The sequence below is a fragment of the Phalangium opilio genome, unplaced genomic scaffold, assembly GCF_054372755.1.
Source record: "Phalangium opilio isolate 3A_F unplaced genomic scaffold, DU_Popi_V2 ptg000194l_1, whole genome shotgun sequence".
Classification (NCBI taxonomy): Eukaryota; Metazoa; Arthropoda; class Arachnida; order Opiliones; family Phalangiidae; genus Phalangium; species Phalangium opilio.
Window position 1 is genome coordinate 1,362,123 of NW_028324212.1, and position 16,425 is coordinate 1,378,547.

General features: G+C 38.0%; 3 protein-coding genes across 3 annotated transcripts; all 3 read right to left on the reverse strand.

Annotated features, from left to right (window-relative positions):
* Positions 1–2,562: 2,562 nt before the first annotated feature.
* On the reverse strand, positions 2,563–4,526 carry LOC149622616 (zinc finger MYM-type protein 1-like). Its single transcript, XM_089853561.1, has 4 exons — positions 3,807–4,526; positions 3,638–3,729; positions 3,391–3,555; positions 2,563–3,343 (listed from the first exon to the last, which is right to left on the reverse strand). The coding sequence occupies exons 1-4, from the start codon at positions 4,524–4,526 to the stop codon at positions 2,563–2,565; spliced, it is 1,758 nt and encodes a 585-aa protein (XP_089709687.1).
* Positions 4,527–8,583: 4,057 nt separating this feature from the next.
* LOC149622617 (uncharacterized) lies at positions 8,584–11,554 on the reverse strand. Its single transcript, XM_089853562.1, has 3 exons — positions 11,440–11,554; positions 9,025–9,894; positions 8,584–8,789 (listed from the first exon to the last, which is right to left on the reverse strand). The coding sequence occupies exons 1-3, from the start codon at positions 11,552–11,554 to the stop codon at positions 8,584–8,586; spliced, it is 1,191 nt and encodes a 396-aa protein (XP_089709688.1).
* A 35-nt stretch (positions 11,555–11,589) lies between these two features.
* On the reverse strand, positions 11,590–12,640 carry LOC149622618 (uncharacterized). Its single transcript, XM_089853563.1, has 2 exons — positions 12,553–12,640; positions 11,590–12,386 (listed from the first exon to the last, which is right to left on the reverse strand). Exons 1-2 carry the CDS (start codon positions 12,638–12,640, stop codon positions 11,590–11,592), a joined length of 885 nt encoding a protein of 294 aa, XP_089709689.1.
* Positions 12,641–16,425: the final 3,785 nt, after the last annotated feature.

Below are 16,425 nucleotides of genomic sequence, written 5' to 3' on the forward strand. Positions count from 1 at the left end.
GGACCAAGTTACCAACTTATCTTTATAAACAATACAATTATAAAACGTTAAAAACGTTCGATAACGGAAACCAGATGGCAGAGGCAGATTACCAGAATACAGAAAGGGCAAAATTATAAGCTTCCTTGCTATCACCCCTCTTCAAACGAGACACGCATTTTCGACTCGCCCTGGTTGATTCTCTTCTTGATTTGAGGATGAGTTTTAGTTTACGTTATTGTCAATGAATTAGAAGAATTTCCAAATGAACCATTGGTTTCAACGGAAATAGAGGCAGAAACTGAAGGTTTATGATTTATCTTCTGATTGCAATTCTTTTTCAATTAAAAGCATAAAATTTTGAAAATATATCTTTTTTGTTTTTTTTTCAATAAATCCCGACCCGACCCGACCCGGTTTTTCGGGGTTTTTTTACTCCCCGACCCCGACTAAAATCACACCCCGTACGAACACTGCCAAGTTCCCCACATTTTAAAATGGGACTAACGTTACATATAATGTAAATTTCATCATAATAATCAATATTTTAATTAAAAAAAGTGAATTAAAATGAATTTTAGAAACACGTATTTTAACGACCCCACTTGTCTGTTGAAATGACAGCGAAGGTCCCCACTTGTAAAATTTTCGAGTTTAAAAAAATATCTTCAAATACTTGAAGGAACTATATAGGCTTAGACACTAATTCAAAATCTAATAGTTTATACACAAATGTCCCCAGATATAAGGTAGGAAGACGGTTTAGGTCCCCACTTGTAAACCGGAAATTAGCTCAAAACTTAAGTGTTAAGCTAGAAATAGGACTGATTACTTAAGTTTCATAAGCATTATTTTAACCTCAAAAATATAATATACATGAAAATATGTGTTTAAAATACCCCACTTGTCTGTTGAAATGACAGTGAAGGTCCCCACTTGTAAATTTTTCGAGTGTTAAAAGAGATCTTGAAATACTTGATGGAACCATATAGGCTTTGACACTAATTCAAAATCGAATGATTTATACACAAATGTCCCCAGTAGGAAGACGGTTTAGGTCCCCACTTGTTAAGCTAGAAATTAGCTCAAAACTTAAGTGTTAAGCTAGAAATAGGACTGATAACCTAAATTTCATTCTGATAATCAATATTTTAACTATAAAATTATAATATACATGAAATTTGAAAATGTGCGTTTAAAAGACCCCACTTGTCTGTTGAAATGACAGTAAAGGTCCCCACGTGTAAATTTATCGAGTGTGAAAAATGAAATTCAAATACTTGATGGAACCATATAGGCTTTGACACTAATTCAAAATCGAATAATTTATACACAAATATAAGGTAGGAAGACGGTTTAGGTCCCCACTTGTAAACCTGAAAATTAGCTCAAAACTTACGTAATCAGTCCTATTTCTAGCTTAATACCTAAGTTTCATTCTGATAATCAATATTTTAACTATAAAATTCTAATATACATGAAATTTGAAAATTTGTGTTTAAAGACCCCACTTGTCAGTTGAAATGACAGTGAAGGTCCCCACTTGTAAATTTTTCGAGTGTTAAAAGAGATCTTGAAATACTTGATGGAACCATATAGGCTTTGACACTAATTCAAAATCTAATAGTTTATACACAAATGTCCCCAGATATGGTGAGTAGAACCGCCTAAAGAACAGCCAGCCTTTGGCAGTGCATTACAAGAATGATCATTATGGTCAATATTTGACTCTTGGAATACCTTGCAAAAGTGAAAAACGAAAGGCAGAAAAACAACTGAATGAAGGAAGAGCGAAGTTACCTATAACTGATTGTCGTTCAAGCTTTGCAATTTCAAAATTAACTTTAAAAAGCAGAAATAAAACCATTTTAAACATTCGCAGAGAACGTACCAATTTGCAGTAGCCCCGCCAGGAATTTCCCGCACGTAGGCAGAGCGTGATTTAGGGGCCTCCTCTACAAGGTTTTGGTTAGATATCCCTAATTTTCCAAGCCGAAGCCATTTGTAACATACCTATACAAAGATTTTCTATGCGAGATGAAATTTTCTTTCTTGACAATTTTAGTCAAGCAAAGCTTTTAATTTTAAGGACAATTTAATCAAAGAATGACACTCTTCGATTTTGACTTTTCCCAAATTCGTCGACCACTAACCTTGTGTTTTCTTTCAAACAATTCGACAAATCCCGATTAATAGGCAATGTAGCCAGGTTTGAAAGTCTAAATTCTCCCATAGTTATCGCTGTACGCGTTTCTATTCTAACTGAAACTCCTTTCTGAGATAGTATTTGCCACAGGAATGCACAAAATCATTTTATAGTATTTAACTAGGTCAGGGAAGCCATCTGCTATTGTCATTAAATAGTGGAAGCAGTCGATTACAGTGGTAAATGTTTTGGGGATAATCAAATTTCTGGCTATTTTCATTTGACCATTTAACGAATCCAGGTCTAAATTAAACCTATTGTATGTTTTATAATGAGCTAGGATATCGTTTTCGTTAAGAAAGTTTTCCGATTGAGGGTCAGACGCCATTATACCTTTGAAATGGCCAGAATTTTCATTTCTGAAATAAATTTGTCAATTAACTCGTAATAGGCTCTCTGCTTCCCGTTGTACTTGTTACCACACTATCTTTTAGTCTTTTGTTAGGGATAATTTTACGTTTCCGTAAAGCTATCGGTTCGCTGTTACGATCAGGTACTGTAATGAAGGCGGATTCTGCCAATATAGTTGCTTCTTCCCAAGTTGAATCAAAGCGCTCAGAATTCCTATATTCTTCTAAGGTCTTTACGGTAGCTTGGCAAATGGCAACGGCTTCCGTAAAATTAACGTTAGTAATTTGAAAGTACACCGAGAGGGAATTTGTTTCACCTAATACTTCATCTAATGCAACAATCAATAACAAATTGCTAAAGTTGTGCAACTGGGATATATACCCACGGCACTCAGCAGCTTCCTCGGGTTTTCCATTTTCAATCAGATTCTCTAGTGTTAAAACTACGGAATCGAGTCTGTTTCTAAAATAATTATTACCTTTTTTACTCCACCACCGAGTGTCGCAGGTTTGTGGCATTTTAAGTATGTCATGGCCTAGATCTTTTTGGGAGCTTTCAAAACATTCGCTTCTAATAGCCGAATTGCTTTGAAAATTGTAGATGGCATGAACCAGACCAAGCAGTTCCCTAACTGTTATTATTTTGGAGCAACAATCAACTAAAACTAAATTAAAGCGGTGCGCGTAGCAATGCACGTACGGACAATATCCGCCTACTTCGTCTTCTATTTTCAACCTCACTCTTTTTACGTGTCCACTCATTACACTGGCCCCTGTGCAACAAAATTCTGCAGTTTTAAACCACTTGCTGTCAAAAGATTTATTATTGCAAAGCTGATACTCTCATAATCAAACTTATGTAAATCTGTGAACCCTAGAAATCTTTCTACGACTCCTATTTCTATTTTAGTGTATCGAATACAAACACTTAACTGCTCTACCCCTGCATTGTCTCGAATTTCATCGGCAATTACAGAGTAAAAACCACCAGATTCATTAACCTCTTCGACAATCATTCTCCTTACAAAATTGGCACAAATGGCAATTATTTCAGTTTGAATTGTGCTATGCATATATTTGGTTTTTTGGCATATTCTCGCACTTGACTTTCAAATCTGGACATTTTCTCTTTAAAAGATCTAATATAGCAATAAAGTTTCCATTATTTTCAATTTTATCGGCAGATGTATTCCCCTGAAGTGCTAGATCTTGTTGGCACATAAAAGTATAACTTCCACATGTGCAGATAGTACCTCTCTATTTCTAATTACGTCTAGCCTATGATGGTCATCAACCTGACACGCTATTGATCCACGAGATTTGGATTCGATATAGTCTAAGTACATTTTATAGGCTAGTTGGTGAGAAGATTTTTTCGAAGTGAAGTGTTCTTCGAATTTTTTCGTCATATTTTTGCAATCCGAAAATCCATTAATATTACCAGTATTTGTACTGTCAAAAAAATGACGGCAACAAAAACAATAAACTGCATCCTTTCCAACAGAATATTCAAGCATTGGGTATTTGTCGTAGCAAGAAGAATTGAAACCCCGATTTTTACTACCAATTTGAGTTTTAGGAAAAGGAATGTGTTTAGGCTGAAGTGGAAGACAATCATTATCTGAACTAGTATCCATTGCAAGCAAGTGCTTTGCTTTCAAATTTTTTGGACTATCTAGCGCATAGTTAGAGTGGTTAATAGGCTTTTTAATTATTTCTCCTTCATTAGTTAGTACGATTTCCAGAGTAGCAATGTCTGGACTATCTAGCGTGTGTTTAGGGTTGTTGATGGTGTTTTCAATTATTTCCGCATTAATAATTAGTACGATTTCCAGAGCAGGAATGTCTAGACTGGATGCACTGCAGTTTGAAAGAACCTCAACAACAATATTCTCCGCATCGGTTTCTGAACCCTCTTTATTGCTTAGGCTTTGGCTTTTCCCTAAACTAGCGTTATGCTTATTGGACGACGATTGCAAAAAACGTGCCATTGCAACTTTCTGACTAGTAACAAAATCCTCTTCTCTCTTGTGTTTTTGGGCCCCTGATAAAAATTTTCTGGTACTAATAATTAAAAGAGCGAATTAGCCTTGAAAAAGGCTGTTTGAAATAGCAGCTACTGAATGGGCCTTGAAAAAGGCTGTTTGAAATAGCAGCTACTGAATGGGCCTTGAAAAAGGCTGTTTGAAATAGCAGCTACTAAGTTAGCCTTGAAAAAGGCTTTTGGAAAAAATCAACTATTTTAGTTAAAATACTTCCTGACATAGACTCGAAATGGAAAACTAGTCTACTTTGTTCAGAAGTTCAAGTCAAAATGAAAGAATCAAATACTAACTTGCGAATGTACCTGCTCGGCGCACATGTGACTTCGCAAAAATGAGAAACTCAAAAATATCATAATGCCCAATTTTTCAAAGTATTATGCTTGGACTTTACCCCGGTTCTAACCCTTTCGTTTCAGATAAAGAGAGAAACAATATTTACAGATTCCACCCTCACTAACGTCGTCAAAGGCTCAAAGCTCAAATCGTCAAACTCCAAGAAACAAATCTCGTGTTTGTACTTTTGTTGTGTAGAACAGGTGCATATGGCATACGGTATTTTCCCTCCCAATATTTATCATAGATGGTCCATTATTATGGCGATGGCCTTAGGTATTTTCCCTTCCAGTTTTATTTTGTAATTTTTATCTTTACAAAAGAGTTGTAAAGAGATAAAAAATTCAATTTTACTTTTTTTTTGGACCTCTAACATTTTAGACCCCTGATCAAAAATGTCTTTTGTAAAACACAAGGAGGAGGAGCTAGAGAATTTTTGAATATTTTGTGGATTGATTTATGTTTCTTTAAAAATATGGATTTTTAGAGGGCCCAATGATAAAATGATCTCTTTTGAAGGCACCAGTTGGCACATTTTTACAAATTATGGGGCCCCCATAGGCACCTTTTTAGAGATTATGGGGCCCCCAAGTAGGCACATATTTTTCAACGTAGGCACGTGCCTACCCTGGCGGGGACACTGTCTCCAACCACATATGTTCAGTACAAAGATGCTATTTGAGACATCGGACGCCTATCCTTGACACCATGCCTAGACCCCACCTTTCTTCTGACACTTTGACCTATTTACACCAAACCATTGGAATTCTTGTGATAAATCTGGCGTTTCATCGTCTTTTAAGAAAGTTTCTACCATGCAGAACAATTGGATGTCGTTAGTGACCATTTATTGTTCCAGTTCTGGCCATAGTTCCTGTTTACGACCACCTTGAATGTTGAGAAATCCGAGCCTTAAAAGGCATTCACTGTTTTTACGTCGTTTAACTCTTTTCCCTCGTCGTTTTTTATTCCCTTTGTTCACTGTAGCTATTCATTGTTGGTTACCAGAACCACCTACATTGGATGCGCCCGATGCAGGTCGTCCAGTATTTTGATTTTTGCGAGCAAAAAACGCGAGACCATTCCACAGCTGTTGAGGCGTTAAATCTGCCCGAATGAAAACTCCTTTTAACTCCGGTTAAGACTGCTAGTCTTCTGCAAGACGCGTTTCCTCATTTCGAGTGTTTCTACAGTAAGACGTAAAGGTCGGGGCGCTTTACCGTTGGTTTTCAGACGAAGAGTATCCGTTATCGTGACTGAATCAGTGTCGAAACCCAAAGTGTTTTCTATCCATCGTGCAGCTCTTGTTTTATCTTCCAGCTCTATCGCCTCACTACCAAAAACCATGATGTTCAGAGCCCTAACGTCATGATTTTTCCTCATTTCGAGTGTTTCTACAGTAAGACGTAAAGGTCGGGGCGCTTTACCGTTGGTTTTCAGACGAAGAGTATCCGTTATCGTGACTGAATCAGTGTCGAAACCCAAAGTGTTTTCTATCCATCGTGCAGCTCTTGTTTTATCTTCCAGCTCTATCGCCTCACTACCAAAAACCATGATGTTCAGAGCCCTAACGTCATGATTTTGGATTTTTCGTACCATCCTACGAGTCAGTGCATCTTTAGCACCTTTCTTCAGCTCATGGTCACTGCGATTATGCAAGGCCTTTTCAAAATGTTCTTTAAGCAAGCGAATCTCCTCAACGTTCTGTTCAGTAATTCAATTCAGCTTATTAACTTCACCGGAAACATCTTGATAGTTCACATCAAGTTGAAAGTTTTTTGCTCCATAAAGGGGAGATGTTCCTCGATAGCCTCGGTAAAAACTTCTGTATGTATAGATTTTGCTGTCGAGCCTCTTCGCATTCGTTGGCCTGTCTTTTCATCGGACTTCTTCCACATTTCCAACCTGGTCTGGGTTTCCACAATTACATCGCTATATTTCATAGCGTCTTCTACCTCTTTCTCTTTATTGTTCTCGTCGAATTCCAGAATCCGGGGTTCTAAGCTGTTGTCCAACGCTTTAAACTCTTTTCCTTTTGCTATAAGCTGTTTTAAACTTATCTGCATGGTTTCCTCGTCCATTGTATTTTCCTTCAGGCTTTCTTGAATGCTGTTTATTTGATTTGTTGCCGATGACCGGTAAACTCCTCGTTTCTTCTTGAAACCAGCTATATTGGCTTCCATTCATGTTTTTGAAATCGATCTGATAACGGGTTATATTGAACTTCAACACTCAAGTGTCCCGGTTTTCGGCACCATAAAATGAGAACGAACTTTAAGCAACCGGCTGGGAAAAATTATCCACTGTAATTTATGCCTAGCGACTGTAAAAAAGGCTTCCTTCCTGTCGTATACTTGCGTTGCAATCTGAATGGGATATAACTTATGACTATCTCCATTTCAAGGATCAGACTCGATTTAAATCAAACATGTATGCCCTGTGCCTTGAAGGGACTTGAAGGGACTTGAATTTCTCAGTCAGTGTGTAACACGTTTTACGAATTTACAGCGTGACTTAGCGTGGTGCGTCCTTCTCATTCTCGTGACTCCTGAGTCGTGCAAGCGTGTTGTTTTTCTTGGTAAAATAAAGTGACGTCCGTTGATTTTAATTAAAATTATTATTCAAAATCTTTACAATCTTAATTAGCAGCAGCCGAAGTGTCTTTATTTTTATTTTTTTCTCTATATAATTTAAACTAATGAGTTAACACCCAAGAAACAATCGTAACCAAACCATACCTTTCGCAACCAAATAATATAAAGAATATATTACTATTTTGTCCCATATTTTTTGGTTAACCTCCGTTCAACAGAGCAGTGTTTCGCAAAACCACTGTTTCTTCTATCAAACCTTTGAATTAAGTCCAGACCAATTGATTATTCCGTGTGGTTATATAATAACCATCGTAGTATTGCCCTGTTACTCAGTTATTTAGCAGACGCGTGATGAACAAGAAACTTGTCGACTATCGGAGGGAGAAAGTAGATTTAATTTTCAATAGTTGTCCTCCTACTATTAACTGGTTCTTTGGCTTTGGGAGAGCTGAGATAATTTAATTGCTATCAATCGGACTGAAACAATTGATAGCGGGAAATAACTAATTTAGTTTCGATGGCTTGGATTTAACTTGAACAAAGTAGAGAGACTTTGTTTTTTTTACTAAAATATTTTATCAGTGAAAGTCCCTTTTTTTTTAGCACAACCTTTCGGTAGCGAGTTTGTTTTCTATCTGATTTTAACCTGGGGTCCTGGCTCCCTCCTTCCTTTACCTATACCCCTTTTCTTTGGCGATTAAGAGAAACCTCTCTTTTTTTGGACAGTCCCATGACGAAGCAAAGTTTTCCACTACGTCATGGGTCCTCTTTTGAAAACCCAACGCTGGTTTCATCCAGTTTAGGACCACCATGCTTTCTTTATGGAGAGAGAGCCAGAAAATTAACCAGTTTACAAGATTGTGTTTGTGATAAATATAAAAAAGGGAATACATGAATATATATCCATTTTTACATGAATGTGGTAATTTGAAATCTTAGTTTTTTATGATTATTATTTTATTTAATTTTAAGTATTAATTACATTTAAAGAAAGTTAATTTAGAAAATATACGTCCATTATTTTACACTCCCCCGGATAATACTGAAAATTTAATGTTGAAAGTATTATCCTAAGGTTATTGCGCGACATCAGTTATTTCTAAATTACAAAGTTGTTTCAATGAACGTCCAATGGTCGAGCCATTTGTTGTTTTAACTATACAAGAACGGTTATTTCCGTCTCGACCTTTAACCATTTCAATTACGTGACCGAGTTTCCACATGTGGCGTTTTAATTTATCGTCCACAATTATGACTACATCGTTTTCTTTAATTTCACTAACTTTTTAGGCGTTTCACCATAGTGAGCCGTTCTTAAATTCATTAAATATTCTTTCCAAAACATATTCCAAAATTTATTGATTAACAATTCTCTATATTTTATTCTTTTCGTTAATTCCACACGTGAAGTGGTTACATTTTTTAAATTTTGGTTTAAGGGTGGTAAAGCAGTTAATCTGTGACCTATAAGAAGTTCAGCGGGTGACAGTGGGGTTGGTTCATTGACGTCACTGTACACGTAAGTGATCGGGCGTGAGTTATAGCTTCAGTTTCTATGATAGCGGTTTGCATTTCATTGTATGTTAGGGAGGAATTTCCTATATTCTTTTTAAGCGCTGTTTTGGAGGACTTTACAAGAATCTCCCACCACCCTCCATACCAAGCGGCCCTTTCTATTATATACTTCCACGTTATGCCATGCGTACCAAAAAACTCCCCTAGTTTATCCACATTTAAATTTTGCCAGATTAATTTTAGGTCAGCGTCTGCCCTTTTAAATGTCTTGGCGTTATCCGTGTAGACAACGCTCGGTACCCCTCTTCTTGCTACTATTCTTTTAAATGCTAGCAGAAAGTCGTCAGTGTTAAGAGATGGTATTAACTCAAGGTGGATCGCACGCGTAACGGCGCAAGTGGCTAGACAAATGTAAGATTTACTCATTTTGTCTCCTGTTTTAACTAGTAAGGGACCCGCGAAGTCAATTCCCATGATGGAGAAGGGGGGGCATTCATTTATTCTGTCGTGGGGCAACGGTGCTATAGGGGTGTCCCCTGATTTAACGCTCAGTGTTTTGCACGTCAGACAAGCCTTGACAACAGACCTTGCTAATTGTCGGCTAGCTGGTATCCAATATCTTTCCCGAAGTTGCACTATTGTGTCATTGATGCCTCCATGTTGCACTTGTTTGTGACTACTGATCATATAAAATTTAGCAAATTTTTCATTTTTGTTTAGGAGTATTGGCTGTTTTTCTATATAGTTCATGTTTGATTCAGCTAAACGCCCACCTACACAAATAAGTCCCTGGTCGTTAAGAATGGGTTGGAGAGTGGCTAAATTTGAATTTGGATCTATGGGTTCTCCAGCTTTTAACGCAACTAAAGGCTCTTTCAGACGATCCAACTTTTTGACTCAGCTTGATGGGTCAACTCGAGTTGAATCAAGTAGTTGGATCGTGTGAATAGACGCTGGATGAGTTGAGTCAACAAAATAGTTGGCTAGGAAAAATTGGACCAATGATCGAATTTTTGCTGACTCAACTCATTTCTCCAGCTAATCAAAATGAATTAGAAAAAAAGCCTTCTTCGCGAGTTATTTCGTAAGTGCCAAGGTAGGTGGCGCTTAAAAAGTTCCATTTGGCGGTAAAAGTTTAGTCGTGTGAAAAGGGGAAGGATTTATATCACTTTTCCCTTCAAAAGTAGGCCAAGTTGATACAACTTTTTGACTCATCGAGCTGAGTCAAAAAGTTGGATCGTCTGAAAGAGCCTTTATTCGGGTGCATAAATGCTAGATTGGATTGATTTAACCCACGTGATCTCAGCTAGTCCCATTTCTTCAGCGGTTATGGGCCCACCAATTTTATTTAAGTTTTTTCCTTTGGTGTTTCTAATGAACCTCATAACTTATGCTGTGATCCTTAAGTTTTTGTTTAGGGAATTGTGCCTATTTAAATCTATCAAAAATAAATAGGGGAAAGTGTCGGACTCTCTCCTTCGTCTTTGACATGCATTTGGAGGGGTGAATGCATACTCGCGAAATCTGTTTCATCCCCCTCGCCTATTCACCATGTACCTAAGATAATTTGTGATATTGCGCGTGAAGAAATAGTGCGGTTTTATTTTACATTAGTTGCTTTTGACTGAGGCTAACCGTGGCCACAATTTAATTTGATGATGTACATGATTGTATTAATTTAGTTTGCTAATTTTGATGTTATTTACTAATATTAAAACCATTTAGCTTATAATGACAACCCAGGGCCTAAGTTTGAACGAAATTCTGAAGGATTTTACCCATGAGTTTTTTGAAATAAATAATGATTTGCAGCATTTTTATTTTATTTTCGGAGTGCTAAGGTTTTAAGCAAATTTTAACCTCGTTCAAACGCGAAAATAGAACAGAGCGCTGAGGTCCGAGGTTGTGACTCTTCCTTGAGATACGCCTATGCCAAATTGTCCCGTTTGGTGGCGTACGAGCGTTATTTTCGGGAAGAATGACATCATCAACTTCAAATTTGATTGGCTAAACACCTCTTGAGCGTCTCGAAATGCATGTCAAGCTGAGGCAAAGGCAGGAAAATATGGCAGTCCGAAACTTTCCCCTATTTATTTTTGAATCTAGTAAATGGTGAATGCCTGCCTGTTCCTTTATGTTAAGTGCTAATGACGTAACCTTCCGTCTTTCATTGGCAACAGTGGACATATCTGGATTTTCTGGACGTAGTTTTGGCCATAGGTTTTCCGATTATTTTAACCAGTTAGGTCCTTCCCACCAGAGTTTACAGTTCTCTAACTCTCCCCCTTTTAGCCCCCTTGTTGGCAAATCCGCCGGGTTTTGTATACCTGGACAATGAAACCACGTGTTCTTGTCTGTCAGTTTTTGAATTTCGCTAGCTCTGTTAGAAATAAACGGCTTTCAATTTTTTGCGGTACCCGTTACCCAAGCTAAGGCGATAGTAGAATCAGTCCAATAATAGTGTTTTATGGCGAGGGGCTCAAAAGTGGGTTTAATGTAGTTTGTGATTCTAGCTCCTAAGAGACATCCCATTAACTCGAGTTTGGGTAGTGTGAGTTCTTGGTCTTTTAACAAATTTGCGAAACTGCACTTCGTTTTGTCATTTTGGGGTCTTGTAAGGTTTGTATTAATGGACGTAGATTGTAAGATAGAGTGTCTAAGGTGGGGTCCCATCTAAGACCTAATATTTTTCGCTCCTTCATGTCTATCTCATTTTCAAACAATTCTTTCCCACCTGTGGTTGGATGATTTTCCCAAAGTTCCTTTAATTCCAATGAGTTCGTTCCCCATTTTCTGAACCTCATGCCTGCTTTTTGCATGACCAACGCGGCTTCCACTGAGATTTCATAGCCTTCCTTAACCTCGCTCACTCCGGTAGTCAAGTCGTCCACGTACAAATCGTTTCCTAGTTTTTGTTTTACTCTAGGGTCTATATTGTTTACATTTTGTATGTGGACTTTGATAGTACACGCGAGCAAAAAGGGGCTCGAGGTGACCCCAAAGGGCACCCTATTCATCCGGAGCACTCTGAATTCATTTTTAAGGATCTTTTCCCCTTCTTCTTTTACCCAAATAAATCTAGTGGAATCTTTGTCTTCCTCGTCTAGCGCTATCTGGAGAAAAGCCTTTTCAATATCGGAAACTATGCCTATTTTGTTGGTACGAAATCTCAATATTAATAATGGTATGTCGGGATTTAGGTTAGGGCCAGGGGAGAGGCAATCGTTTAGAGACGGGGTACCAGAAGAAGCGTCGTTTACTACCCTTAATTTTGTCGTTAGAACATCTTCTCTGCATACACCTTGATGGGGCATGTAGTAAGTCCCAGGTAGGGAGCCTTCTAGTTTTTCTTTGGGTACCTCCTCTATAATTCCAACTCTATCTGTTCTTCAATGACTCCTTTATACTTTTCAAAATAGGCTGGGTCCCTCTCAAATTTTTTAATCAACCCCATAACTCGTTTTTTAGCTATTTGCTCGTTATTGGGCAATAATTCTTTTGGGCATTTCCACGGAAACTTAACCACATACCTTTCCCCGTTAAATTTGATTTCATCAAAAAAATTTGTGACTTATCGTCGTCGGTTGTTTCTTTCAACTCTTGACTATTGATACCCATTGTTTCAAGGTTAAAGAATTTCTGTAGGGTTTCATCTACCCTTTTCTGAGTGACGCCTATGTGCATAACTGACCCCTGTTTTATTTGGTTTGTGGGTTCCCCCGAAGGTCCGTGTAGGGTCCAACCTAAAATGGTTTCTAAACACACTACCCTCTTGCTAACGGCATGGCGGAGCGGAAGAACCGCTCTCTGACTGAAATGGCTCGATGCATGCTTAATGATAGCTAGCTTCCCAACAGATACTGGGGTGAAGCCGTCATAACAGCCTGCTATCTACAAAATCGATTACCTAGTAGAGCTGTTGAGAAGACGCCATACGAGCATTGGTACGGTGAAGTGCCTAATTTAAGTCATATTCGAACATTTGGATGTGTTGCATATGCTCACATTCCGGATGAGAAACGTCGGAAGCTGGACGTGAAAGCGAACAGATTAACGTTCGTTGGGTACGAGGACGGCTCCAAAGCCTACAGGCTTTTGGATGAAACGACTGATCGTATCACAATAAGTCGAGACGTCAAGTTCGTGGAAGAACAATGTCCCTTTAACAAGAAATGCTCAAATCAGGAACAGGAAGAAGACTATTTGCCGCCAAGTGTATCAACTATGGCTAATCAAGAAGAGCGTTTGGATGAGGAGTGTCTTCCTTCGGATGAAAACGCTGAAGAATTGGATCAAGGGCCAAGGCGATCTTTAAGATCAAACATAGGCAAGCAACCAGAAAGGTTGATAGAAGTAGTGCTGGCAAAACAGCAAGCTACTCCTACGAAAGATGATCCAAGCACACTTGAAGAAGCTCTTTCTGGCCCTGAATGTGAAAAATGGAAAGAGGCTGTAAGTGCAGAGCTAAAGTCGCTCGAAGACATGCAAACATGGACCCTTACAACCCTACCACCAAATAAAAAGGCTGTTGGTTGTAGGTGGCTGTTCAAAACGAAGAAAGATGCGCAAGGTGATATCACCCGATACAAGGCTCGACTTGTCGCGCAAGGTTTTTCCCAAAAATATGGATCCGATTATGATGAGGTATTTTCTCCAGTCGGTAAACACACTACGTTGCGAACTCTCTTGACGGTTGCTGGACATGAGAAATTGAAGGTACATCACTACGATGTTACAACAGCATTCCTATATGGCAACTTAGAAGAGGATATCTATATGAAACAACCACCAGGCTATGCTACGGCAGTATGTGAAAATTTGGTATGCCACATTAACAAGAGCATTTACGGTTTGAAACAAGCGGCTCGGGCGTGGAATGAAGAATTAAACAAAACCCTCACGTCAAACGGGTTTAAGAGAGGGTCTGCGGATCAATGTCTTTACTCAAAGCTAGTCGGAAACGTGTGGTGCTACTTATTCGTATATGTAGACGACCACGTTGCGGTTGGCACAGACGAATTCTTGAGCAGTGTTTCTCAGTTACTGGCGAAAAGGTTCTTAATTAAAGATCTGGGCGAATTGAAATATTATTTGGGCCTAGAGGTAGAACGCGACGTGAACGGTTTATTCTGTATTCATCAATCAAGCTATATTTGGAAAATCCTACAAAGATTTAAAATGCAAGACGCAAAGCCCGCAAAAACGCCCATGGAAACCGGATACATGAAGCAATAATCACAAGAAACAAGTGGTGAACCCTTCAGTACAGAAATCTACCATCAAGCAATTGGTTGTTTACTCTATGTTGCAACGTGCACACGTCCAGACATCTCAGCGACAGTCTCTATTTTGAGTAGGAATATTTGTCACCCAACTCAACAGGATTGGACGGCTGTAAAACGCGTTTTTCGATATCTGAAAGGAAGCATCAATTTGAAGTTAAAATTGGGAACAGAAAAAGCGAAGAAAAATTTTTTAACCGGGTATGCCGATTCAGATTGGGCAGGAGATGTAGTAGACCGAAAATCAAACTCGGGTCTAGTGTTTCAATGGATGGGAGGTACAATAAGCTGGGCTAGTCGCAAGCAAACGCTGGTCACGCTTTCCTCAACAGAAGCCGAGTATGTGGCACTGGCAGAATCATGTCGTGAAGCGCTTTGGCTTCATGAGCTTCTGAAAGATTTACATCAAGACGTGATTGCAACGAGGATATATGAAGATAATCAAAGTTGCTTGAAAATGGTCAAAAATGAAGGTGTAACGCAGCGCACAAAACACATCGACCCACGCCATCATTTTATCAAGGATCTAAAGGAGATGTTTGAGTTTACGTATTGCCCTACTGACGTAATGATAGCGGATTTGCTCACCAAACCTCTAGGAAGGTTGAAAACTAAAGAACTCACATCATCGTTAGGACTGTCATAATATGTTCCGTTTATGGCGGTAGACAAGTGTAACTTTGAGAGAGGGTGTTGAATATTATTTAACAGATTATTTAAATGTTAGTTAGTTTACAACTACAACAAAGTTACTAATGCTAGATGCCATTCATGACAAGAAATAAAAGTGTAATTGTTCGAGAAAATCAATTTTAATTCCCAGACACTGGTCAATCTCGCTTCAACAATGCGTATGAATGAATATAAACCCACTGCAAGTGTCCCGTATTCAATTTCAGTCTCATTTTTCCCGTGATTCCGTCGAATTTGGCTATTTTTTTCCGTGATTTCGACTGATTTTGCGATATTTCCCTTGATTTCGTTGGTTTTTGAGGTTTTTCGCTCCATTTCCTCTGATTTTGAGATTTTCCCCTTGATTTCGTCCGATTTTGTGATTTCTTTTGATTTTGGATTTCGTGAATTTTGTAATGAATTTCACGATTTCTTTACTCATTTCGTTTCTGATTTTGTGATTGCCCTTCTGATTTCGTGATTTCTATGTTGACTTCGTGATTTCTTTGTTGATTTTGTGATTTTTTACTGATTTTATGATTTCTTTACGGATTTTGTGATTTCGTTGCTGATTTCGGATTTTTTTATTTGATTTCGAAATCAGCATTGATTTCGGATTTCTTATGTTGGATTTCAAGGGTAGCGTACGTTATTTCATGAATGACCGACCCCTCGGCGTTGATAGTCCAGTCAAGTACAGATAATCAAATTTTCACGTTTGATGACATGATTATAAACCGTGAAGTATTTGAAAAAATTCTTATCATAGTTTTTTTCACCATAATTTCATTTCTTCAACATTGTTTCAACATGTATTTTGCTCTGAATGGTACTTCTAGAAAAAATGGCATCTTCAAGAATTTTTATGGATTACTAGTTTTACATTAGAAAAAACGGATTTATGCAAGAAGAACGTTCGACGAAGCAAATTCCCTACCCATCCTCGACTACTTTGTAAGTTTTGATGGGAGTGGCTTTTAATTTCAAAACTCGCGCTCGCCATCTATCGGCATTATCCTCTTATACTTTAGTCTTTAAATATAGATACTGCATAAGGCAAGTAAATAATAAGAATTATAGTACTAAGAAATAAAATCCAGTACTTAAAGAAAATATTTAAAGAGACATCAATTATATATATTCTTAACTTTGAAACTTAATTCCACTAAATCGGAAGTTATATCGTATTGTTGTCCACTTTACTTTTTTACCACTGGCTCACTTTCGGAAAAAATATATCTAACCACGAAAATAGAGATAAGAATGACGAGAAGTCGCTATATACAAAATTTTTAGGTGGAGTCAAAATATAAGCAGACGAAGTTTCTCAATAAAGTATGCGAGGATGGTTCCAGAGGCTAAAGCTATGATCCGACGTTCTTAGTATATAAATCCGTTTTTGATACTAGGTACTATTTTAGACTAACATTTGCTATTAGGGGCTTCAAA

What these genes read in the sequence shown, in the direction of transcription:
- LOC149622616 (XM_089853561.1), bottom strand. Translation starts at nt 4,526, where the DNA reads ATGGCACGTTTTTTGCAATCGTCGTCCAATAAGCATAACGCTAGTTTA. An exon ending in ATGACCATCATAGGCTAGAC is followed by an intron (nt 3,730 to 3,806) that starts GTAATTAGAAAT and finishes CTAGCACTTCAG; the next exon opens with GGGAATACATCTGCCGATAA. An exon ending in GGGTTCACAGATTTACATAA is followed by an intron (nt 3,344 to 3,390) that starts GTTTGATTATGA and finishes ATCTTTTGACAG; the next exon opens with CAAGTGGTTTAAAACTGCAG.
- LOC149622617 (XM_089853562.1), bottom strand. Translation starts at nt 11,554, where the DNA reads ATGGGATGTCTCTTAGGAGCTAGAATCACAAACTACATTAAACCCACT. An exon ending in CGCCTTAGCTTGGGTAACGG is followed by an intron (nt 9,895 to 11,439) that starts GTACCGCAAAAA and finishes ATCGTCTGAAAG; the next exon opens with AGCCTTTAGTTGCGTTAAAA. An exon ending in TCACGCCCGATCACTTACGT is followed by an intron (nt 8,790 to 9,024) that starts GTACAGTGACGT and finishes ACGCCTAAAAAG; the next exon opens with TTAGTGAAATTAAAGAAAAC.
- LOC149622618 (XM_089853563.1), bottom strand. Translation starts at nt 12,640, where the DNA reads ATGGGTATCAATAGTCAAGAGTTGAAAGAAACAACCGACGACGATAAG. An exon ending in ATCAAATTTAACGGGGAAAG is followed by an intron (nt 12,387 to 12,552) that starts GTATGTGGTTAA and finishes TTGGAATTATAG; the next exon opens with AGGAGGTACCCAAAGAAAAA.